The sequence below is a fragment of the Castor canadensis genome, chromosome 6 (assembly GCF_047511655.1).
Source record: "Castor canadensis chromosome 6, mCasCan1.hap1v2, whole genome shotgun sequence".
NCBI lineage: Eukaryota > Metazoa > Chordata > Mammalia > Rodentia > Castoridae > Castor > Castor canadensis.
Window position 1 is genome coordinate 132,363,676 of NC_133391.1, and position 27,106 is coordinate 132,390,781.

Consider the following 27,106-nt stretch of genomic DNA (forward strand, 5'->3'; position numbering starts at 1 on the left):
ACCTCACTCAGAATGATGTTCTCCAATTCCATCCATTTACCAGCGAATGATAACATTTCGTTCTTCTTCATGGCTGCATAAAATTCCATTGTGTATAGATACCACATTTTCTTAATCCATTCGTCAGTGCTGGGGCATCTTGGCTGTTTCCATAACTTGGCTATTGTGAATAGTGCCGCAATAAACATGGGTGTGCAGGTGCCTCTGGAGTAACCTGTATCACAGTCTTTTGGGTATATCCCCAAGAGTGGTATTGTTGGATCAAATGTATACCTTCTTTTTAAAAGTGCCTTATAAATCTTTTTTAAAGATAATCAAATCTCTAAAAAACAATATTCACATTACTTTCACCTGGTATATAAACAATAAGAAAAAACTTACCTCTGAATTTCTTCTGGAAAAGTTGCACTGAATAAAAGGGTTTGACGCTGTTCTTTTGATGGCATTCCTGGGCAAGAAATTAACTTCTTCATTTCTGGTCCAAAACCCATATCCAACATGCGATCAGCTTCATCCAAGACTAAATACTTGACTTGTTTGAGACCAATCTTTAAGAATATTTCAAAGGCAAGAATAGAAGAATGTGTATTATGGTTTATATCGAACTAAAACATTCTCTACAATTCCAACTATTAAAATATTCAAGACCAGAAATCAATGCATAAAATGAGAACTGTTAGATTCATCACAGATAACAGATGATTCTATTAGTGTTTCTGTTTTCCATTTTTTCTAATGCATAAACAACCAAAATATCTATCAATACTTTGTAAGAGGACATCTGTAATTACTTGAAAGTTCTATTATCGGATATGTTACCCACCAGCCATATGTAGCTAGTAAACACTTGAGAAACATGACTTGACACTCTAGAATGAATTTTTGCATTTTAAAGCTTAAGTAGCCACATGTGGGTAATTATTACTTATAGGCACAGAATATATCCAGACAGTACTATCTGATGAAATTAGACTCTCTAATGTAAGAACTAAAACCTAACATATTTGAATACTTTATTAACTGGCAAATTTTTTTCTAACCCTTTTAAATCCTCAATAAATTCTCCATTCTCTAATCACTAAGAAACTGAGAAATTTCTCTTACCTTTGCTTTAAGAATACTACTTCTTTGTATAAATAAAACACTGGCAAAAACATAAGAGACTGGTACCACCACATAAATGGTTAGCAAGAATTTTCAGTGGGTCTCTAGATACTTAGTAAGTATCCCAAAAAAGATGTCTTTATCCAGAAAGAGCACATTTTAAATAACTCTTTTAGATAATACAAAAAAGCAAATGAGATTCATTAAAATAAACTTAATTAATTCAGAGATCTAATAATTTGGTATGTGAACTTCTAAGTGAGTACACAATCCAGAAATCTCACTGACAGTGCATGCCTGTCATCTCAGCTACTCAGGAAGTGGAGATCAGGAGGATCACAGCTCAAGGCTAGCCAGTAAGCCAGGTGTGGTAGTGAAGCCTATAATCTCAGCTACATAGAAACCATTAAGTTAGGAGAAGTGTGGTATAAAGCCAATCCTAGGCAAAAATGCCAGATTCTATCCCAAAAGTAATTTAAGAAAAAAGGGGTGAAGGCATAGCTCAAGTGGGAGCAAGCATGAGTCCTAAGTTCAAACCCAAGTTCAAAAAATTTAAAAAACACTATTAAAAAGATTTAGAAAATTAATAATCCAGGTTAATACCATTCACATGCTTAAACAGGAAACAAAATTATTAATACCATAAAGGGTCTCTTCTAGGAGAAAAACTATTTCACCAAGATATATATAAAAGTATTTATTGCATTTTTCTGACAGCATAATGGGGTATAAAATATGGATTCTGGAATGAAACCCAGATTCTAATCCTAAATCTATCAGTTACTAGAGCTAACTGAGGAATTTTAAATTATACAATCTCACAGTTTGTTTTCCTAAATATAAAATGAAAATACTATTATGTCTTATTGGGATTATCTTGAGAATGCACTCAAAGAATCCAATAGAGCCTGAAATATAGTGCTCTAATAAATATTTTTCATTTCTCCATTCCTTTCACCTGTAAAAATTTATCAATCTTAAAACTCTGTTATCCTAAGGCCTACCTTTTCTTTACCTATGATATCCATCAGTCTCCCGGGGGTGGCACATAATACATTACAACCTTGTACTATTTGTCGAATTGAATGTCCCAACTGGGTTCCTCCATATATGACAACAGCTCTTACACAAGTCCTATAAACAAGAAAAACGTCAGTTCCAGTTACTTGAAAATTATAATTTGTTCCTAAAGATACAAAATGAAGTCCATAAGGAAAAAAATACATTCAGTTACCTAAAATATTAAACTCTGCACAGGAAAAAGCTGAAAAGCTAGTGTTGAAAACAAATGAATAGGGAAAAAAATTCTGCAACCTATCTGATAAAGGGCTGTTCAAAAATGTTGAGAAACGCCACTATCCTCCTCTCCAAACACAGGCATCACAAAAAAAAAAAAAAAGCCAAAGATATGAATAATTTATAAAAAGGACAAACAGATTTGAAATATTAAGAAAAAATTCAACATTATTTTAAAAAGACAAAAGAAGACCAAGGTAACATTTTCCCTCAGGTGCGATTATACCATCTCTTACCTAGGGTGAAGGAGAACACACACTCAGAAAACTGATAAAACTTCTCTCACAATTTTAGCTTATTAAAACTTTTTAAATTCATCCTTTATCCTGTTAAATTCACATCTAGAAATTAACTTTTCTGATATATTCCAATGAATGGGCAGAGAGATAAATGTACAATATTCAAATATACCATTATTTTTAATCTCAAAAAACTGAAAACTAAGCATCTAACAGTAAGGGACTTCTCGTACAAACATACAAAGGAGTAATAGTGCATTCATTAAAAGAAAAGGCTACAGTTCCACTTTAAGCATTATCTTCAACATATTGCTAGCTTAAAAAAGATTCAGGTGCCATTATTATTATACATTCACTGTAATTTAACCAGTACTGTAAGGAGAGTCATTTAGATATTCTTCAGTTTTACCACATCACCACTGTAGTAAGTATCCATGTACAAATACCCAATTTGCCCATACATATTATCTGAATTTACCATGCACATGTTTCTTTTTAGAAAAGAAAACATTTTTCTTTACTTAATTTGGAAGCCTGAAAGTGACATGATTAGCAAGAAACACTGATAAAAGCAACCTTCCAAAAGTTTTGTTAAAGTGATTTTAATCATTTTTTCTTCTTTCATTTAAAACAAGTTGATTTATACAAAATAAAAGACTAATGGTTTCTACATAGGAAGTTCTAATAATTACAAAGAAAAACACTGTATCCAATAGATCAACTGTAAATAAATGATAATTCACAAAGAAAAAAGTATTAAGCATTCGAAAAAGTAGTTCAACCTAGTAACAACCAAGTAAATGAAACAGTGAAGATACCTGTGGTAGTAACAAATTCTTCAATGTTCCTTCATTCAAATATGGATCCTGACTTTTTGTGGGAAAGTCTGGCTTCACAGGTGTGCAATCTATACAGTCATACTGGTTCCCAAATTCAAAAGAGCCCTGTGCTTGGTTTAATGCTCTATCATACTGAAATCTGTAGTACCATTATAACAGAGAGCCCTTCACTTTCATTTCACTAGTTCTGGAAAATTATATAACCAGTCCTGGGAATAGGCAAGACTTAGGGACATGCGTCCTATAACAGAATGTGGTAGTGTGACATATGTGACTTCTGAGGCTATTTCATAACAGCCACTGCAGCCTCATCTTTGCACATTCTCATCTATCACTCAATCTAGGCAAAGCCAGCTGCCATTTCCTCAGAATAACTAAGCATTCTTATGGAGCAGCCTAGCGAACCTTCCAGATGATTACAATATTGGCTAACAGTCTGCCTACAATCTCATAACAGACTCCAAACCAGAAGCACCCAGCTAAAGCTGTTCACCAATTCTTAAGCTCTAGAAACTGGGACACAGTAATGAGGTAGTTTTAAATGGTAATTTGTTAAGACAATAATATATAACTGATAAAATAAAAATGCTGACAAAAGGTACAATGAAACTTAACTTCTCATATACTCCTGGTAGAAATGTATATTACTACAAGATTTAAAACAAGTTCATTATTAAAATTGTCAACAAAATCTACTTTACACTTAAAAAACAGCTGGCTGCGTTGGCACATGTCTGTAGTCCCAGCTCTGCAGGAGGCAGAAAGATCACTTGAGCCCAGGAGTTCAAGACCAGCTTGGTCAACAAGGTAAGACCTCATGTCATAAAACAAAAATTTCATGTAGAAAAATGTTCATTATGATTTTACTTACAGCCCCAAGTTAAAAATAAACTAAATACCTCAAAATAAAATGTGAACACATGGACAATTTTGAGAGGCAATACTAATTACTGAACTCAGGGCCTTCTGCTTGCTAGACAGGCACTCTACTATTTGAGCCGCAGCCCCAGTCCCTACACATGGACTATTTTAAAATCATTAAAAATGAGGTCATATTATGCAAAAACAGTTTCCCATATTACAAAGTTATATATAAAAGAGTAGATAATGATTTGAAACTCCAAGTTCATTTTTAAACATGCATTAAAAAACACACAAAAAAAATTTCCACAATTTTCTTATTTTCTACATCTATTGTCTAATTTTATTTATTCATTTATTTTTTGGTGGGACAGAGGACTGAACTTAGGAATTCACACTTGCAAAAGCAGGCACTTTACCACTTGAACTACTCTGCCAATCCATTTTGCGCTGGTTATTTTAGAGATGGGGTCTTGCGAACCATTTGCCTGGGCTGGCCTCAAACACTTGATCCTCCAGGATCTCAGCCTCCCAAATAGCTAAGATAATAGGCGTGAGCCACAGCACCCAGAAACTATTGTCTAATTTTTAACTGGCATGTTTTTCTTGAAAACAAAAAGGATTCTATAAGCAAGATTATGGGGAAAAAATGTTCTTCACAATCAAGTAATGCTAAAAATGAAGTGGGTATTATTACTGAGATCCTCCCAAAATAAGTAGGAAAATCAATGAAAACTATTTTGTGAGTGGCATTTATGATGGACTTACCCAAAAGAAAACTTTCTGGCTTCCAAGTAAATCTGGTTGATCAATTCTCTAGTTGGTGCTACAATAATACACTCTGGTTCCTGTAGCTCCTTAAAGCGACTTGCTGTTATTCCATCACGCATCAGATGAGCCAAAATTGGCAGGAGAAAAGCCGCCTAGAAGTTAAGCTGCTTAATTTAAAAACTTATAATGCATCACTTTTGTCCCAAAAGAAAGTTATTCCTCATGTCCTTATAGACTTTAAGAGACTCCTACCTTGCTGGTTAATTTAAGATGAGAAATTAAAACAATTTTTACTTCAACAAGTTAACATTTAGGTATTCATGCCTATACAACATAAAATGTTTGATAAAATTAACCTACACCATCAAAATTTTTAGTCTTTTAAGAAAATAAGTATATCCAAGCATTCTAAGTAGGCCAACAACATTAACTTATTTACAGAGAAGAATATAGACATAATTTGTTAGAAATTACTGTATTTAACAATTATTCTAAATGAACCTTTGAAAGTAGTAACAAAATTATCACAGGCACAAATCTGAAAATTATCATTTTGATGAGTAAACACATCACCCAAATGAAGTTACATACGGGAAAAGTTCTGTGCTATAGTTTTCTCATTTGAGCAAATAAAACACTTCCAGAGCCACTGATCAGCCACTATGTTATACAGTTCACCTCTTTTCAATTCTATGATAGAGACCAATTAAAACTAAAATGGTAGGAACCAGGATTCTACAATCCTAGAAACATTCTCATTTCATGGAATCCTACTTAACAAACCACCCAGTTTAGTCCTAAAACCATGCTGACCTCATTCAGTTTCTTTCTGAATTAGCATAAACTGAGGCCACTTCATACTAAGGATATGTACAATACACATAGCTGTCTCTCGTTCTTTATCTTTTGACTACATGTTTACACAGCTGTATTATAGAAATTATTTTCTTCCCTCAATGTATAATCTCTGGTCTTTGATCTTCAGTCATTTGTTTTAGATATTACTATGTACCTGAAAGAACTGGAACACACTCAGAAATAGATTAAACACCTATTAAATACAACACTACAGATAGTTCTAAAGTCTTTCTTCACAAGTACACAAGCCCTATAAAACCAGAAATTAGGAGCAGAGTCATGTTTATGACAGTTCACTGAAACCATCTATAAAACTCCTATGCAACAAAATAGATTCAAGCTTCTTAGAGACAATACAAATTTCAAAAACTGTAGCAGTTTGAATAGAGGGCAAAACACATTTGGAAAAAGAACTTACAGTCTTCCCAGACCCTGTCTGAGCACAAGCCATCAAATCTCGTCCTGCTAATATAATAGGAATACTATATTTTTGCACAGGGGTAAGCTTGGTATAACCAGCTTTTGCAATGTTATTATTCAGTGTCTGACAGAGATTAGCTTCTTCAAAAGTCTGAAAAAGAAAAAGGTAATAATTATTTTTTTATGAGTTAATTTCCTATTTACTGTGTTTTTTTTAATTTTTATTTTTTTATTATTCATATGTGCATACAAGGCTTGGGTCATTTCTCCCCCCTGCCCCCACCCCCTCCCTTACCACCCACTCTACCCCCTCCCTCTCCCCCCTACCCCCTCACTACCAGGCAGAAACTATTTTGCCCTTATTTCTAATTTTGTTGTAGAGAGAGCATAAGCAATAATAGGAAGGAACAAGGGTTTTTGCTAGTTGAGATAAGGATAGCTATACAGGGAGGCGATTCACATTAATTTCCTGTGCATGTGTGTTACCTTCTAGGTTAATTCTTCTTGATCTAACCTTTCCTCTAGTTCAAAAGGTAATAATTAGATCCCACATATATTCATATCATTTCATAAGCCATATTCCATTTGAACTTTCAAATTTTGCTGATTTCAACTTTATATACTAATGTTACCAATAAGCCCCCACTCAAACCTAAATTTCTATTTTTTCATGACTTTAAAGAAGTATTCCCTATATACTGTGGTTCTAAAAACATTTTTCTACCCCTTTAAAACCTGTAAGATATTAAGGGAAAAAAACGAGCAGTAACAAGGACTCATTATAATTATTAACAAGAGACAGAAGGCTCCTCTAATCCTCCTTAGAAATCCATTCCCCTAGGCACACTTTTCTCATGTTCTTAGGGTACAAACATCTTAAGTTTCCAGAAAAAGTATACTTTTTAGTAAAGAAATTTAAATAACATTCCTATTCTGATATGGAGAGTGACAATGAAATCTAGTATTCTCTCTTTTCACATTGAAATTATGAAAATGGCAGGCATCAATCTAAATTTCTAAAGACATTAGATACTAAGTGAATTCTGTGCTGATGCCAGCTTAAATGTACCAGATATTTCTAACCAAAGTATACCGCTAAGTATCAATGCAAAACATATACTAACCAGAATTGCTGGTGGTGCATCATGTCCAGATACTTCTACAAGAATAGTGTCATATTTGTCAAAGTTTATGCCTGTCTGATAATGTGCAAAGATGGAGTCCTCATCTTCTGGTGGAGGAGGGGGTATATAGGTCACTTTGGGCCCTTGGAAAATAAAAATCATAATATACATTACACAGACTAGAAGAATAAGAGAGAAAACAGACAAAAACAATTTTTAAATATTATGGAACTTTCCACTGCTTACTGCTTGTTTTCCGTGTTCAAATTTTTAAAACCTAACTCCTTTTAGACTTACTATATTTTTATTAAAATGCAATATACATACAGAGGGGCCATACAAATGTCACTATACCTTGAATGTCACCACTTTCTCCTCCTTCAGCTTCTGACTTCCAAGAATCTTAAAGGTGATCCAAACCAAAAAGATAAATATTTTTAGAAATCAAGGGGTAAAGAAATCTCACTATAAACATTACTCTACCTAAGGTAAAACTTACTTTTTCCAGAGCCTGTTATTACTTCTTCATTTAAACCTTTATAACCACCTATTAAAAGAAATTCATAGTGACAATCAGACAAGATACAAAACTGTACACGTATCTACTTTCCTCTTTCTTCAAAGAGGAAAAGTCTTAAAAAATGGACAGGTATCTTTAAAGGTCCTTCTTACAAACAATACTTGGAATGGTTAATAAACAAAATCTTGGGGCTGGGGGTAGAGTTCAGTGATACAGTGCTTGTTTAGCATGGGCAAAGGCCCTAGTTTGATTCCCAGAATCCCCACCACCAAAAAAAAAAAAGATAAATAAAATCTTGTACATTTTAAGTTTATCTAGTATTAAAATGCTAATTTTATGCAGATGAGATTATACATTATTTTTTGCTTAAGCTGTTATGTCTTTCTCCTACTCATCAAAAGAACATATTTTCAAAAAGACACTAAAATTTGTTTTGGAGTCCCCAGGACCATCTCTCAGGTTGGATGATTTGGTAGGACAGCTCAAAATGGCTATGATGTACTGCAGTAAAATAACAGCAAAATCAGCCAAGAGAAAAGGCACTGGGAAAAACCCATAGAAAACCAGGTACAAGCTTCCAATAATTTACTCCCACCAGAGTCACAAAATTATGACAACACAAATGAAATACCTACCAAAATGCTTCAAGGTTCAGTACCCAGAGTTTTTATTAGGGTCTGATAATGCATGTACCTTCAGCCTGGCACAAAGCATAACAAAATTCCAGACTCTCAGAAGGAAAGCAAGTATTCAGTATATATTACACTGTTTGTACAAACAATCAACCTAACCAATTAGGAAGGTGGGAACCATTCCCACGTCCAAGTTCTCAGATGCTAGCCATGATGGTATTAGGTGTCAACTTAAAGGTAACTGATGAGCATTATTTCTGGGTATGTTATGAGAGTGTTTCCAGAAGACACTGGCATTTGAATCTGCATCAGGAAGGCAGATCCTCCCTCACCCAATGTGAAGCACCATATAATAGGTTGAGGGCCCAGACAGAACAAAAGTCAGAGGAAAGGTATATTCTCTCTTCTTTACCTACCTTTAAGTATTAGAATTCTAGGTTCTTCAGCCTTTGGGCTGCAGGACTTGCATCATTAGCTCCCACACCCAGATTATTGGGTCTTTGGCCTCAGAGTAAGAGTGATACCACTGGCTTCTCTGATTCTGGGGTCTTGAGAGTTAAGACTGGACCATGGTATTGGCTTTCCTGGTTCTCCAGGTTGCAGATGATCTAGTGGGACTTCTCAGACTCCATAACTTTGTAAGCCATTTCCCCTACTAAATCTACTTCTCCTCCATCCATACACTACTTAATTCTACCTAATATACACTAGCCAGAAACCAACCTTGTAAGCAGTATTTTCAATTCCACTGATTGATTTTCGGAGAACAGCAGTTTGCCCTGTTAACTATTTTTGATAAGCTATCTTTCTGATTTTTAGATAACTAGTCATCTATTGTCCCACTTTTAGGTACTCTGATTGTATCACATTCAAAAGATAATTGGATATAACATTTTTTACACATGAGCTCTCTATTTTCATTCTCTAGGTCCACAAATCTTGAAATCCTCCTTCATACAAGATTTGAGCATTTGTGGAAGATCTCATTTAATCTTTAACAAACTTTTTCTACACTGAAGAATCCACAAGAAGCCAGGGGAAGGGGAATTTTCAATTTGTTCTCAGAATAATTACTGAGAATCTTTGAATACATCAAACAAGCTTTACTGGGTTACTAATGTGGAAAACATTTTAACTTTTATACAACATTTATTTACATTCTGAAAATTTTTCAGAGTAAAAAATAATATATATTGAGCTAAATTTCTCAGACCAAAATGAACTAATTTTTCCATGATAAGAAAAAGCATATTTACCAATTCATACATGTAAGTATCTCAATATTAACATCTGCACAGTTTTCTACTTTATAGTTACATTAAACAGCTACTGACAAATTCTGAGTGATTTTTAGCTTTTACTTAGTATAAATGAAGACTCAGTGAACATCCTTATATGTTCATTTCCAAATATATTTATAGTATATAATTCCTATATTGGAATGGCTGAATCAGAAAGAACATACTTGAAGAGTTTTGTGGGGAATTTTTTGGGTTTTTTTTTTTGGCAGTACTGGGGTTTGAACTTAGGGCTTCACACTTACTAGGCAGGTGCTTTACCACTTGACCCACTCCACCAGCCCCCTGAAGAATTCTAAGAACTGTTCAATGCAGGCTATGTAAATTTATACTCCTCACAGTGTCTAAAATTTTAACAGTGACCTTTAACTTCAAAAATTCAGTTTAGACTACAGTAATTTTAACCTCTGATAGATAAACCAAATAAGAACCTACCTCTCCCACTTCCACTGCCACTTCTGCATTGGTAACTGTCACCATGACCTAGAAGGCATTATTTTTGCATAGTATTTAGAGAAAACATAGCTACCCACCCCCAAGCACATAAACCACTGTTATTTCTATTCAATATAGGGTAATTACTTAGCATTCTTAGTCGCTTAACACATTTTTCTAGATTTAATTTAAACTTTACCTTCATTTGAACATCTTTCATTTACAATTGTGTTCTTTTTTCATTTTCACCTCAAATCATTTTCCCCTACCTCAGAACCTTCTCTTTGAAAATAATGCGAGCTTCACTTTCCTTCCTTAAATTAAAAGTATAGTGCATATCTCAAATTAACTGGTAAATAACAGAAAAAACTCACAGTCCACAAATTTTACAAGGGAAACAAAATTGTCCATGTATTTTTGCCTGCAGATCTAAAAAGCAGGGAAAAATCATTACCAACCCAGTATATACTTAAACAGATATACTAGGTTTACTAATCTTAGTGTTTAAAGCATGTATGAATGATTGGCATTAGCAGTAAGATTTATTTCTCACCTGCACCACTTACTGCTGGTCTTCTAGAACCAAAAAGACCACTAGTACGCTGCACCCCCTCATCTTGGTCATATTCGTTATCTTGATTCAGAAGAAAATTAAAATTAGATCATGTCACTTGTAAAAAGTTTTTTAATCACTCAGTACAGAAAAAACATTATGGTTTCAGAAAAAAATTATGATTTCAGAACTTAAACAATGTACAGTAAAATAATTTAACAAGAATCACAATGAGCATTTTTCTAAGTATCTCACAAAGGATTTCTCCACAAATTATATATTTCAATTATAAATTACTTTCTCAAAATTTTTATTAAAGCCATTTTATAAAATTAGGGCAAATGCCATGCAATAAAGTTGTAGCTCCTAAAAGTGGCACTGTTACTTAGGCCAAAAGAATTTCACATTGCATCATTTTACTACTTACTCTCCAGAATAGCATCTCTGCTCCTACTATTGCCAAATCTAATGTCACTAGCCCTGAAGTAAACCTTTCAGATCCCTTTACTTTTTAAAAAATGGAGAATGTATTAACCTGCTACACATTTATTAAATTGTTATAAATTTATTGGCTTTTAGCTTCCCAAATCATTAATCTGTCCTCCTCTGTTAAGAGATACATGCAGGCTGGGTGCATGACTGAAGTAGTAGAGCTTGAGGTCGTCAGTTCAATCTCCAATACCACAAAGAAAGAAAGACAGACATATACATTACAACAGTGACTTCTGAAGATAATACCTTAGTACTAAAAAATGATGCTTGGAAGAATTTAAAGTAGAAAGCCATGACAGTGAAATAACATATACCAAAAGATAAAAGACCTCCTATATATAAGGTCAGCCATATTAACAAGGATCCAAAACACTTAACAATATGTAATACTAAATAATTGGCTCATACAAACTTCTGAAAGAAATAACATGTTCCAACTTAACCAGTATACAATTACATGTGTCTAGAAATAGTATCATTTATAATGTTATTAATTTGTATCAGCCAGTGTGCTAAAATATACTCATTGAATCCTTGAAACAACTTTATGATAGGGTTTTTTTTAATCATCTCATTCTTAACAAATGAAGCACACCATTTGCAATCCACTACTAACTTGATCTTCCTAAACCAAATCCTCCACGGCAACCTCGGAAACTACCTCTTCCACCTCTTCTGGATAGCCCTGAAGCTTCTGAATCATTTCCATCTTGATGGCCTACAATATTAAAATACACACACACAAACAACACAAAATAATAACAACAAAGAAATCTTGGAGACAATGGTGCCCAAATTTTAGTTTTGCATAATTCAATACTGTTAAGTACATTCTTTAAGGTATTAGCAGTAGTTACTATAAAGAAAAGTCATGACTGACTTAAGTTTTTACTTTACTGATATAAATATGGCTACGATTAGAAAAACCCATTTTTATTTTGAAAATCAAAACTTAAAAATAAAATAGAAGTATTACTTGAATAAAACATTGAGAGTTGACTATTAACTGGATTTCTACAATCTATAGAAGGATTAATTCTAGACTTACATTTGATCTTTATAAATAGTAATCACCTTAAAGCACAGACAAGTACAGACATATAAAGTCTCATTCCCTGTTACAAACAATTCATTTTTAATTCAATTCAAAACAAAAAAAAAATCAGTAGAGACATTTCAATAAAATTTGATTCCATGTAAGGAAAAAAGGAGATCAATTCTAAACCAAAGTGCCAATTACACAGGAAATACAGAATTTTAGTTTGCTGCATTTAAAACTGTTTATACCTTTAGACCTATAAAGTCCTATATATTCTATTTCTCGGCAATAGGTTTACATATTGTAAAGGCCTGTTTATAAAATGAGACAAAACTAATTCAAAGTAGATTCTTGGGGCTGGGGATTTAGCTCAGTGGTACAGTGCTTGCCTAGCATTTGAGAGGTCCTGGGTTCTATCCCCAGCACTCCCCCACCAAAGAGGAACCCTTGGCTAAACAGCTGAGCAGAGCTCCTAAACCTGCACAGGGGAATGGGGAAACACCATCACTTGGCACTCAGTACAGCATATCTATCTTTGTGGGGGTAGACATAAGGACAGAGAGAAAGCCTCTGTCTAAAGTGACACAGACTTGCACAGTAGAGGAGGGGTATCACCCAGAGGAGTCATATGAGAACTGCAGACTAAAACCTCAGGACCAGAAATTGGAGAGGAGTGTCTAGTGTATTCATTGAGCACCAAATAAACCCATTCCTCTAGACAATAAGGAAGAAATTTGGGCCTTAATTTTTTTTCATTTTTGTCAAAATTTAATTTGTCTAACCCTCTTTTGCTCCAAATTTCTTATTTTTCAATTCTTCCTCATCCCTCCCCACTTTTTTCCTTTTTATTTCTTCCTTCTACTTTTTTCCCTACTTCTCCTATCTCTCCGATACAAACCACTAAACTAGTAGTTTATTCTGCCACCTTCTTACATTACTCCCATCTTTCTTATCCTTCTACAATTCCTGACACCCTCCTCCACAACAACTGAACTATACCTCTACACACATTAGGGTATTATTAACCTGCAGTCCCCACATAGTGAAGGGGATGAAACCTCATTTCTGAACTCGAAAGAATGATGACAAGAATGATCAAGGAGGTTAAAGAGGACATACAAAAACAAGTCAATGAATTCCAAGAGTACATGGATAAAAGACTTAAGAAGTCACAAAAACAAAATATACTTAAAGAGGATACAAATATCAGAATGAAATCAAAGAAGATTAAGAAAAGATAAATGAAATAAGAAAGACAATCAAGATGTAAAAGGGAATTTAATAAGAATACAGAAAGTCCCGAGGGAAAAAAAAGAAAAAAAGCAGATACCCTGTAAATAAAAAGCTCCTTAAGTCAAATAAAAAATATATATAGTTGAAAGCACTCCATCAGACTGGAACAAGAAGACAGAGTTTCGGGAGTTGAAGACAAAGTAAAGCCAATAAAATGAACAGATGAATATATAGAGAAGATGAAGAACTATGAAAGGAGTATGCAAGAACTCTGACTCCATTAAAAGACCAAACCTACAAATCATGGGCATTGAAAGAGAAGAGGTGCAAGCCAAAAGCATAGGAATTGTAAACAAAATAGCAGAAAACTTCCCAAATCTCAAGAAAGAGATGTCCATCCAGGAACAGGAGGCCTCTAGGACAGCAAACAGTCATGACCAAAATAGAACCTGTCCATGGCATATTATGTTAAAACATTAAGCACAGAGAAGGAAAGACTACTAAAAGCTACAAAAGAGAAACGTCAAATCACTTATAAAGGAAAACCTATCAGAATAATCAGATTTCACAACAGAAATCTAAGAAGTGATACGGGCATGGAATGAATTATATTAAGTATTGAAAGAAAATAATTACAAGCTCTTGGCTCTCTGCTCTTTCCCTCTCCCACACGGCAATAAAGAATCTCTTGGCCAGATCACTCCTCTCCACGTGGTCACTTTTGGGGCCTATATTTCCTTATATTTGGTGCCATGACTTGGGGCGGGTTTCCCCACTAATCCTGGTGGGATCCCCATTCCGACTCACCCCATGACCACCCTGAGGACATGACTGGCCAGGATTCATCCTCCTGATCGCCCTCGCTTGCATCCAACGCCGGACATTCTTTGGTGAGTCCACATACCCTTATTGGGCTCCCTTTGCGGTCTCTCCCTTTGGTGTCTCTGGGGTTTCCAAACACTCTCCCTGTTTGGCTATCTCTGGGTGGCTCAGGCGGCAGAAGGATTCCCTCAGTTGTTGGGCTTGGATCCATTTTGTCATGGGTCTCAGAGACCCCTCGTCAAAAGCCTGGGCCCAGGTGACCCACAGCCCTCGGCCATTCAGCCCAGCATGCCACTAGAACTCAATGACGATTGATTTTTGCGGGCGTTGTGCTATTGTTGGGGATTTGTGCTGCGTGAGGATGCGCCACAGTACGTAATATCCTCCTCTCCCATTACGGGACCAGGTCCCACACAATGGGTGCCTCTACATCCTCTTTGCTGTCTGACTCCCCACTGAGATGCCTCCTCAATAATTTAGACACCTTAGGTTTGACCCCAGATGTAAAACCAAAAAATTTAATCCGCTTTTGCACTCAAATCTGGCCCACTTATCCTTTAGACAACCAAAATCACTGGCCCCTTTTCGGGTCTTTAAATCCCAACCTTTTACGGGACATACAACTACTGTGAGTGATCAGGACGATGGGGAGAGATTCCATTATGTCCAAGCCTTTTCATACCTCTGTCTAAATCCGGCTCTCTGACTTCAAATCCTCCCTCTGTACTTTCTGTTCCCCTGCGCAGATTCTATCAGCCTGTAAAGCAGTTTCTAAATCAGCCAATTCCTCTCCAAACCTCCTCCTTCCCCACATAAGCAGACTTCTTGCACTGCTTACTATACCTATCTCCTCCTATCTTCCTGAAAAACTTTCCCTGTCATGGAGTTAAACAAGCCACTCCTTGCCAAATCTGGCCTCAAGGCGATTCCAGCTCTGAGAGAGCTCATGCTTTATTTGATGACCAGAGAGTGGAGGTTTCGTTTCCTGAAAGCCTACCAGTACCAATCAATGGGAGCAACCTGGAGACAACAGGTGATGGCTAATCCCTTAAGCTTGTGTCATGCCTCCAGGCTCTGCCTTCCCCTCCCTTACCTAAGATGTCAGCACACCTTTTCTGCCTCCTCCATGGTCTCACCACGTGTCCTTTGTCTCTGTCTGCCTTCCCCTCCCTGGGCTTACTGGGACCCTGCCTCCCATGAAAAACTTGTAGCATGGTACCTTATGATTTAACTTACTCCAACTAGTTTGCCAGGCCTCTCAGTCTAAAGTAACTTTAAATCAGCCACTTTACAAAAGCGCTTACAAAAACCTACAGCTGCCACGCTCATGCTCTAACTCCACTCCCACAAGGGGAGGAGGGAAAGCAAACAGGCACACCTGTGCACAGGATGCAGGCTTCTGGACACAGCAAAAACGCCTGCCCTAGCTAAGAAAATCCATAGAGAGGACCCAGTACATCCTGGGCCACCAGCCACACATGGCGATGGCTGCAGCCCACCGCCACTTCCCCTACAATAAACGTGTGCAGAGTACACAGGAAGGGGGGAGGGGCAACAGGCCGCAGGATCAGGCCGAGGCAGTCAGGGTCATTTGTCCCAGATGTGTGTGGAGGGAGTGGCGCCTTGCACAAGTCCTGCTCCTAGCCCCACCTCATACCTCAGGGCATCAGACCCTTGTAAGTCAATTGTTAGCTCAAAGTTATAGTTCCAGAAATAACTAAATAGACATTACTGTGGTCTCTGAATTTCTCATTTAGAATTTTCTATACCTTTGGCCTCAACATAAATTTTTCCCTCCAAATATTAGTACTAGTTGTCCCACATGGCACTGTTATTGGCCTGAAATGCCCTCTGAATGCCCTTCTCTAACTTTACAAATGATTTCTTTGTTAAAAAGGTAGCATTTTATTAAAGAGGCTGCCTGCTGTTAGCTAAAAGACAGGATCCTAATGTTTGTTCTTTCTAGATGGGACCTGCATCTTCCAGTCTTCTGCCTGGTAGATGTTGGAAGCTTTGTACTGAGGCCTGGCCTCAGTATGCCTTGGGTGACCAAGAGAAGTGGCCTTCACAGGGTTCCTTAAATTACAATACCATACTCCAATTAGACCTTTTCTATAAAAGTAAAAAAGTAAAAAGTAAACTGAGGTCCCCTATACAAATTTCTCTCATTAGAAAAGCAATGGGTTCTGGCCCAGGCCATTGGAAATCATTGGAAATGATTATAAGGCTCAAGCAATAGCATGCCGCTTTACAAGCAGAAAGTCCTGAGTTCAAGCTCAGTACAGCCAAAGTAAAAAAAATAATAATAATAATAATATTTGGGGCTGAGGAAGTGGCTCAATGGGAGAATGTCTGCCCAGCATATGCAAAGCCCTGCGTTCAATTCCCCAGCATTAATAAAAAAACAAATAAAAAATGGTAAAGAAGATAAGTGGCATTAATGTCACTTCAGCCATCTCATAGTGGAAAAACGTAGTTTAACCTAGACCAGATCCCTCATTCTTCAAGCGAGGAAACTGAGGCCCAGAACAGTTCAGAGATTTGTTCTCCAGAGTGTCAGGTGTCAATGTAAAATAACAATTTTACTTTACAGCAACATCCTATCAGAAAGCATACCACAGTGGACTCAGCGTCACAGGTGAGAGAGGTTCTCCTCAAAGATAAATTTCTAACAGTCAGTCCCAGATACTCGTAAAAAAACTCAGACTGTGGCTGAAGGGAAAAATCATTGAACCAAGTAATACAGCTAGCCATGTCTGTATTTATGGCTACGTCTGCATGTCCAGGACCTTCCTAACAAGAGAGAAAAAGATAAGAGACACCATGGCCTCACTGCTGCTCTCAGAGAGGGCCCCACCCGACTGGGGCCCGTATCCTGAACTTGCTACCGTGGTGGACAGGAGGGGCACTTCTACAGAGAATGCTTAAGGGGGGACAGCCCGGGATACAGCCCCACCCCCAACTGGGACCCTGCCCTCTGCAAGGGTAACCACTGGAGGTCTAATTGCCCCTGTCACCAGATGGAAGGCGAGGTGTCACCTTCTATGTATTGATGGGTCCCAGCCTCCTGGCCACACTCCACTTCTTGGCATCAATGTTGAGGAGCCATAATGGCAGAAAAACAAAAGGCCATTTTCCTCCTAGACAGTGGAGCCCATTTCTCTGTTTTACCTTTTTCTCCTGGTCCCTGGTCCAATGACAAAAGTTATCATTTGGGGCAAATCTGGCCAGCCCCTAGAAAGCTAGTTTACCTGGCCTCTGGCCTGCTCTTGGGGAGACCTCCTCTTCTGTCACTCTTTCCTCATAGTACCTAAAACTCCAGTGTCCCTGCTGGGATGGGATTTACTATCTCAATTAAAAGCTCAAATTCTCCTCCCCCCAGGCAGCTATCTCTGCTGCCACCTCCTTCAGGAACAAAGAGATTCCACAGTGTGGACTGATGAAATGAGTGTAGGGTGAGCCAGGATGGTCCTCCCTATTCAAATAAAACTCAAAAATACCTCACAGTTCCCACACCTAAAACAATATTCCCTCAAGCCTGAGGGACTATCATAAATTCCTTAAAATAACAAGGGCTACTAGTTAGTTGCTCCAGCCCCTACAATAAATTTAAAATTCTTATAAAAGTTAATTTTAAAATATGAGTTACAAAGTAAACAACTGGAAAGGATATAGACAGGTAATAAATGTATTTTTTGAGAAGTTAAAGAAAAAAGGAATGGGTTTTTGGATGAGAAGGGATTTTGTAAAGAAGGATTTGTCCTAAAGATTGTTTCAAATAGGAAGGATAAGGACAAACCATCAAAGGGTTTAGTATGTTGTATGAAGGTCTGAGTAAGTTTTAAAAGTGTATAATAAAAAACTTCGATGTGTGATAAAGTTAAAGTTGAATATAATCTAAGAGTTGCCTAAAAGATTTTTAGGGTCGTGTCAAACTAAAATCAAATCCTCTATGTCTATGAAATAACAAGGTTATCTTAATATTGTTCTGCTCTGAGTAACATCTACAAAAAACCATTACAGAGAAAGATTTTATTAAAGAAATTATTTGTATTTTCTGCTGATCCTGTCAAGCTTTAAGTACTACTAAATCAGAGTTCATTTACATATTTGCTTATGTGTCTTAAATGACCACCTTGTAACAGTGTTAAGTTATACTTTATCTAAATATGGTACAAACATTTAAAAGGTTAAAAGTGTCAATTTATATAAAATAATGAGCTAAAGCTCTCTTTTATCCAAGAGTGTTACATTTAAATCCTGACATTCCCTGCCTCCCTGCCTCCCACAGGTCACCTACCTAGGTGTGGCCTTAAAGGGACAGACTCACTCCCTGAGTCATAAATGCATCAACCCAATCTTCCGTTTCCCAACCCCCATACCTAAGACAGCTTACAGCTTTCCTGGCAGTTATAGGATTTTGCAGAATTTAGATCTCTAGGTATGTAGTCCCTGAACAGACACTTTTTTATGCTCCTCCTAATATTCCTATTTGGGTCTTAGATAATGTATGGCCACCCATTTCTCTCTCTGTAGTTGGAGGACTCTTGAAATTGTCTAGGGAACAACATTTCACAGTGGTTCTCCTGGCCAATACCCATCCTAATGCCTGTGTTCTTGCTCTCCTATTCTTAATCTTTCTCCCTTGTATCACACACGTCTGCTATTGCTAATCAGAAATTTAACCAGTTGTATCTCCAGGGATACCAACCTCTCCAAAACTGAGGATAGTTGGCTGATACCCACCATGCCGAGGTCAGAGGATTGGCTCGAGACTCTTTATGACCTATGGCTACAAGGGACCTTCATCAACTTCAGGGAAGAGGAAATCTTCATTTTTGGAGCCTGGGTGTATGCCATCATGAGGCTCACCACCCGACACTGTTTGCCAACTAACCCTCCCTTCCCCTATGCTGCCCCTTGCCAGCTCGAAGAAGCCAGAGCGAACACAATGCCCCCCTTCCTTAACAAACAAAAAAGGGAGGAATGTTGGCAATAATGGCGCCGATAGGTTTCAGTTCTTACTGCACCCTTAAGCTTCTGTTTTCCAGGGTCACAGTCCTGCCTCAAGTCTAGCTTGAATCCTCTTTCTGCCCCAACCTCCAATCAGCATGAACCATAAGATCCTAACCAATCAGATCATGCTGAGTCTCACTGAGGGATTTTTAAGCCCCTGTCCCCCACCCCTCTTCTCTCGGCTCTCTCCCTCTCCCACCTGCAATAAAGAATCTCTTGGCCAGAAAAAAAAAAGAAAAGAAAAGAAAATAATTACAAACCTAGAGTACTCTACTCAGTAAAGCAATCATTCATAATTGAAGAATTAAAAAAATTCATGATAAACAGAAACACATATTTAAAAAAAAAAACCCACTAAACCAGCACTCCAAAAGATACTCAAAGGAATCTTACACACATAGACAATTAAGTTAAACACAGCCAAGAAAGGATGGGAGTAATTAAACCTAAGGAGATGAGCAAACAAGCTGTAGAGTAGAAAAAAATCAACTGTGCACACACACATACACACACCAAAAGCAACAAAAAAAGTAAGAATCATCACATACCTCTCAATAGTAACACCTCTCAGTACTAACCCTATCAAAAGACATATTAGCAAGCTGGATTAAAAAGGAAGATTCAGTGATTTGTTGTTTACAAGAAACACATCTCACAGGCAGAAATAAGCTGGCTTATGGTAAAAGGATGGAACAGGTTTTAAAAGCAAATAATCCGCCCCCCCCCCCAAAAAAAAGCAGGCAGAAATAGTTATACTTATAAATGATAAAGCAGACTTCAAAGTTAAGTTAGAAGAGACAAAAAAAGGCCACTTCATACTAACAAAAGAAACAATACATCAAGAAGAAATAACAATTGTTAATTTATATGTGCTCAGTATTGGCACACCCAACTTCATTAAATAGATACTACTGGACTTAAAACACAGATTCCCAACACAATGATAGTGGGAGACTTCAATACTCCACTGCCAATAATATATAAATCATAAACATCCTTTCTTGACCAAAAAACAAAACATCTTCAGAATTAAGTGACATCATAAACCAAATAGACTTAACAGACATCTACACAGTATTTCATCCAGACATAGCACAATACACATTCTTCTCAGTAGCCCATGGAATGGTTCTCCAAAACAGGTCATAGTTTAAGACACAAAGCAAGTCTTAACAAATATAAAAAAATTGAAATAATTCCCTGTATACTGTCTGACCACATAGAATAAAACAAGCAAAAGGAACAACAGAAAGTATTTGAACACATGAAGACTGAATAACACGTTGCTGCATGACCACTTGGTCATCAAAGAAATAAGGAAGGAAATCAAAAAGTTCCTGGAAGAAAATGAAAATGAAAACACAACCTACCACAACCCATGAGATATAGGAAAGGCAGTGCTAAGGGGAAAGTTTATAGCTATGAGTGTCTATATTAAAAACAGATCTCAAATAAATGACCTCATACTGCATCTCAAATTCCTCCACACACTAGAACAAGATAAACCCAAAACCAGCAGGAAAGACATAAAGGCCAAAGTCAATGAAATAGAGAACAATAACAACAACAACAACAACAACAAAACTACACAAAGAATCAATGAAACAAAAAGTTTGTTGCTTGAAAAGGTAAAATAAGATTGATAAACTCTTAGTGAATGTGACTACAAGGTTAGGAAAGGCCCAAATAAATAATTATAGAGATTTAAAAGGGGGATTATCACAACAAATGCCAATGAAATCCAGAGGCTAGTTAGGGAATACTTTGAAAACCTAAAATCAAATAAACTGAAAAATCTAGAAGAACTTTCTAGATACCTGTGACCAACCAAAACTGAACAGAATATAAACCACCTAAATAGGTCTACAACAAGAAATGAAACTGAAGTAGAAATGAAGAGTCTCCCAAAAAAAGAAAAGTCAGAACCCATTGGATTTACTGCTGAATTCTATCAGACCTTTAAAGAAGAACTAATATCAACACTCCTCAAATTTTTCCATGCAATAGAAATGGAAGAACACTACCACAATCATCCTATTAAGTCAGTATTATACTAATCCAAAAACCAGAAAAGGACCCAACCAAAAAGAGTTATAGGCCAATCTCTTCACAGAACATAGATGCAAAAAATTATCAATAAAATACTGACAAGGTGCATTCAATAACATATTAAAAAGATCATACACTATGATCAAGTTGGTTTCATTCCAGAGATGCAGGGATGGTTCAACATATGAAAATTGATAAATGTAATACAGTACGTAAACAAAATCAAGGAAAGAAATTACACGATCATCTCAATAGATGCAGAAACAGCCTTTGAAAAAGTCAACATACTTTCTTGATAAAGTTCAGATAGAAGTACGAATAAAAGAAATGTACCTCAACAAAATAAAGGCTATATATGACAAACCTATAGTTAACATCATATTAAATAGGGAAAATTGAAACCATTTCCTCTAAAGCCAGGAATAAGGCAAAAGCCCACTCTTATTCAACAGAGTTTTGGAATTCCTAGTCAGAGCAATAAGACAGGAAAAAATAAAATGAATTCAAATGGGAAAGAAAAAAGTCAAATTATCCTTATTTGCAGATGACATATTATACATAAAAGACCCTAAAAACTCCAACAAAAACTCCTAGATATCATGAACATCTTCATCTAAGTAGATTAGAAAAACAATATACAAAAACCAATAGTTTTTCTACATACCAACAGTGAACAGACTAATAAAGAATTTAGGAAAACAATTCCATTTATGATAGCCTCAAAAATACCTAGGAATAAACTAACAAAGGAAGTTGAAAGATCTTTATAATGAAAACTATAAGCCACTAAAGAAAGACATTGAAGAAAATAGCAGATGATGGAAAAATATCCCATGCTCATGGATTGGCAGAATTAATACTGAAAATGGCTATACTACCAAAAACTCCACTAAAAAATTCTTTAGATCTCATAAACACTTTCAGCAAAATAACAGTATACAAAATTAACATACAAAATCAATAGTTTTTGTATATACCAGTAACAAACAGGCTGAGAAAGAAATCAGGAAAACAAACCCATTCACAATAGCCTCAAAAAAAAAAAAACCCTAAGGAATAAACTTAACAAATAAGTGAATAACAAATAAGGTGAAAGATATAAATGAAAGCTATGAAACCTTGAAAAAAATTAAACAAGACACTAGAACATGATCTAGTGTTATAAAAATGACTATACCAACAAAAGCAATCTACAGATTCAATGCAATCCTCCATAAAAATTCCAATGTCACTTTTCAGTCAAACAGAGAAGTCAGTCTTAAAATTCCTATGGAAGCATAAAAGACTTCAAAGAGCCAAAGCAATTCTGAGTAAAAAATAGCAATGCTGGAGGCATCACAATCCTTGACTTTTAAATTATACTACAAAGCCATAGTAACAAAAACAGCACATACACCAATGGAATAAAAGGTTCAGAAATAAGCCCACATAGCTACAGCCTCTTTTCTTTGGAGAAAAGACAGCCTCTTCAAAAAATGATTTTGGGAAAACTAAATATATACAATTAGAAAACTGAAGCTAAAATTAATTTAACTTCATCCTGAGCAAAAATTCAAGACAATCAAGGACTAAATGTAAGGCCTTAAACTTTGAAACTGTTATAGGAAAACATTAAGACCCTTGAAAATATAAGAATAAATAACAATTTTCTGAATGGGATTATAATTGCTCAGGAAAGAACAAGTGTGACTATATCAAACTTGAAAGTTTCTCCTCACTAAAGAAAATAATTAAGAAACAACCTACAGATTGGGAAAAAATCTTTTCCACCTACTCATCACATAAAATTGCCAAAATATATAGAAAGCTCCAAAAATCAGACACCAAAAGAACAATCTATTTAATAAATAGGAAAATGAACTAAAGAATTCTCAAAGAACTCTTTTATACTATCTCATCTTAAAATCCTAAGAATATTTTGAGATCCTGCTAGACGTAAACAAAAAAAATCTGCAATTCCTTCCCTCCTCACCAAATTTCCAATGACCCTATTCACAGACAAATACATTTCCAGTTCATCTAAACTGTAAATGTTCAAGATTCATAACCCTCTTGTGTAATTTACAGCACATTCCTGAAGTCTTAGAAAAAAAACAAAAGATCTAGTAACATTAGAAACCAGATGGGTCAGGCACGATGGTACACACCTGAAATCTCAGCTACTCAGGAGGTTTGAAGGTGGAAGGATGGCAGTCTGAGGCTGGCTAGGCAAAAAGTGTGAGAGCCTAACCTGAGAAATAAACTAAAGCAAAAAAGGACTGGGAACACGGCTCAAGTAGTCAATCTCTTTCCCAGCAAGCACAAGGCCCAGAATTCAAACCCTCATACTGCTAACACACACACACAAATATAAGAAATGAACCTACTGAATTTCATTCAAGTATTAAAAGCAGAAAGTGTAAACCAAAGTTATTTTTCTTCAAAAGTTTTCATCACTAGAATCATTCTTTCAGCTCTTCCAAAACCAGTTTTGTCAGTTTAATATTTCTATCTTAAGCACAAATTGTTCCAAACTGTAATTCTTACCACCTCTCTTGGAAAACCCTCTGCTCCATGTCTGATTATCTTCACAGTCATTATTGGACTCTTGAATAAAAATTTAACATATGAATAGCATCTTTAAAGACATGATATATAAAGAAAAGCACTGTCACAAGGTAAATTAGTTAGAAAACAAAATACTTTTATAAATTAAAATATAAACATCTTAATTCCTGAAATAACCTTAACAGAAATATAAAAACGTTAGTCAATTCCCTATACAAAATATATATCCCAATATAAATACTAAGTATATAATTGAGAACCCACTATTTGTCTAGTGGTAGTCTATGTGATATCAAAAACTTCTTAAAAGTGAGACTAAATACGATTTCAAGAATATCTCAACTATTAAGGAATCAAATGATTCTCAAAGGTGATCATAGACCACTAGAAACACATGACTCTCCTACTTATAATGTCATATACTTTTCTGTTATTTACTTATTCTTAATATCTCTGAGACACTGATACTTTCTTAAATATATGCAAACTTTTCCACATTCATTCTAACAAATTAAATGATACCCTAGTTTCTCTATTTCTAATGACATTAACAAGTTTCATTGCTGGGTTTTAAAACAGTGACTGCCTAAGAGTTATTTGGGAAACTCATTAAAAATAAAAGCCCAGGTCTCACTCCCAGAGTTTATTCTGAATGTATAGAATGATACCAGTGAAAGAGTAAGTTTTCAAACTTAAGTTTTTCAGAAAATTCCAACAAAATCACATTTGGGAAATTGAGGCGGTTTCAAGAAATCTTTGTACATGTCATTAACATTTACTAGCTGAGAAATTTTTTTTTTTGAAGTACTAACATTAAACTCAGGGCATCACACTTGCTACACAAGCACTTTACCACTTCAGCTATGCCCTCCGCTCCAGTCCTTAGGCTTTTAGTCTTTCAGAAAGGGTCTCCTGCTTTTGCCCCACTGGCCTTGGACTGAGATCTTCCTAACTCCACCTCCCAAGTATCTGGATTACATGTGTGCACCACCACACCTAGCTTGTTTAGTTTTTGTTATTAGGGGTTGTATGTGTGTGCTAAGTTTTAGCAAGGATTCTTGGCTTGTTTTTTGAGAGACAGGGTCTCACTTTTTGTGTGGGCTGGCCTCAAACTTACCTCCACCTCCCAAGTAACTAGGATTATAGGTGTGTACCACACTCAGCCCCAACAGCTACCTGAGAACTTGGTTTTTGGTGGTACTGGTGTTTGTACTCGGGTCCTTGCATTTACTAAGCAAGCTCTCTGGCACTTACATCACACCTCCAACCCTTTTTGTTTTAGTTTATTTTTTAGATACAGTCTCATGTTTTTGCCAGGGGTCAGCCTGGACTATGGTCCATCATCTATAGCCTCCCAACTCTCAGGTAGTTGGCCTACACAGTTTATTTGTTGAAATGGGGTCTAACTTTTTCCCAGGTTGGCCTTGAACTACAATCCTCCAGATCTCCTCCTGTATAGCTGGGATCACAGGTTTAATTCTACCATTCCCAGCCTGACAACTTTAACAGTATTAACATCAAGTGACCAAATGGATTCCAAGGTTTTAGCCAAATTTCAGCAAAGGTACCAATATGTTTTGTTTTACAAAAAGAAATTAATAATGGCGATCTAGAGTCCTATTGAGTTGTAGTAGACGTCTAACAAATATTCTCGAAGAGTAATCTAACAAGACAACTTTCTTGAAAGGGATGTTTAATATAAAGGAGCTGAGTAGGAAAAGAAAAACTTTTAGAAAGAAGGCTAGCCCTGAAATGATGATGATAGCTAACATTTATTTGCTTAGAGAAAAAAATCCTACTGATTAATTTGGGATCTGGCAAGTCGAAAAGACTAACATTATCTTTGGCCAACTATTCCCCTAAAACAAACCTATAGTTATTTTGACCACCTTGGAAGTAAAACAATGATATTAGGAGAAGTTGGATGAAGAATAAATGAAATCTCTCTATACCATTTTTGTAACTTCTTATCAAACTATTTCAAAATAAAATTGTGAAAACAGGCTCTCTATAGAGCTAGAAAATAAAGCCAAACACAAATAAAAATGAAATTATGATCACAAGATTAGTTACAACCTATTAATCTACAAAAATAAAACACACAGAACTCAGGATGTGCCTGGAATTGCTGTGAGTGAGTCTCGTGGACTCCCTGCATTGTTAGTCGAGCCACTCGGTATATTTCCCTGCTGGTCTTGAATTCCCGGGCTCAAGTGATCCATCCTGCTGCCTCAGCTTCCTGAGTAACTGGGGTTATAGCTACAGCCACCACACTCAGGTTTTTTGTATTAATTTTTTAAATCCTCATGAAACTTTTGTCAAGTGGATATAATCTTCACTTTATAGAGAAAATGAAACACAAAAAAAGTTAAATAAAGATAACACAACTGCAAGGAGGAAGACATGAGTCTCAAACCTAGGGTGCTCAACTCCAAAACCTGAACTCCTTATCATCATACTATACCAAGTGGGGAAAACTAAAGAACGGGGAAAAACAACCACAGAACACTATTCATATGCAAGTAAAACTTCTTCCATGATCTTAAAACCCCCTCCTGGGCTTGCCAACAATTGAGGGAGTGAGATAATTTACCCATATATATATTTTTTCTTTTCAGGGAACTAATAATAAAATCAGAAGAAAGCACCAAAAGTGAAGAAAGAAGACTACTTTGGAGAAAAGTTCTCTTGAGTGCGATGAGAAACTGCAATTAATGCTTATATTCACTCTGACCCACCATCTCTAGAAAGGAGTCAACCTGGCACAGACAGATGCCAGGTATCAAGGCAGAAAAATGAACAAGTGTGGAACTCCAAAGTGTACTATGTTATAAAGATTCCACTGAAAGGTGGGTGTAGTGGTGCAACCTGTAATCCTAGCACAAGAGAAGATAAAGCAGAAAGATCACAAAATTGAGGCTAGCTTGGGTAACATAGTAAGTTCCAGGCCAGCCTTGG

At 36.2% G+C, this 27,106-nt stretch overlaps 1 protein-coding gene across 5 annotated transcripts in view; it reads right to left on the reverse strand.

Moving 5' to 3' along the window:
* Ddx4 (DEAD-box helicase 4) overlaps positions 1-27,106 on the reverse strand; it is an 85,223-nt gene that overhangs the window by 22,760 nt on the left and 35,357 nt on the right. For 3 of the 5 annotated variants that reach the window (XM_074075345.1, XM_074075343.1, XM_074075342.1), the window contains 11 exons: positions 24,128-24,187; positions 12,059-12,160; positions 10,951-11,031; positions 10,398-10,445; positions 8,012-8,059; positions 7,867-7,914; positions 7,513-7,655; positions 6,387-6,539; positions 5,108-5,262; positions 2,109-2,238; positions 382-548 (listed from right to left, as the gene is read on the reverse strand). In XM_074075345.1, coding sequence (XP_073931446.1) covers positions 382-548; positions 2,109-2,238; positions 5,108-5,262; positions 6,387-6,539; positions 7,513-7,655; positions 7,867-7,914; positions 8,012-8,059; positions 10,398-10,445; positions 10,951-11,031; positions 12,059-12,160; positions 24,128-24,187 — 1,135 coding nt within the window. The remainder of the gene's footprint in view (positions 1-381; positions 549-2,108; positions 2,239-5,107; positions 5,263-6,386; positions 6,540-7,512; positions 7,656-7,866; positions 7,915-8,011; positions 8,060-10,397; positions 10,446-10,950; positions 11,032-12,058; positions 12,161-24,127; positions 24,188-27,106) is intronic. The other 2 variants (XM_074075344.1, XM_074075346.1) reach the window with 2 other exon arrangements.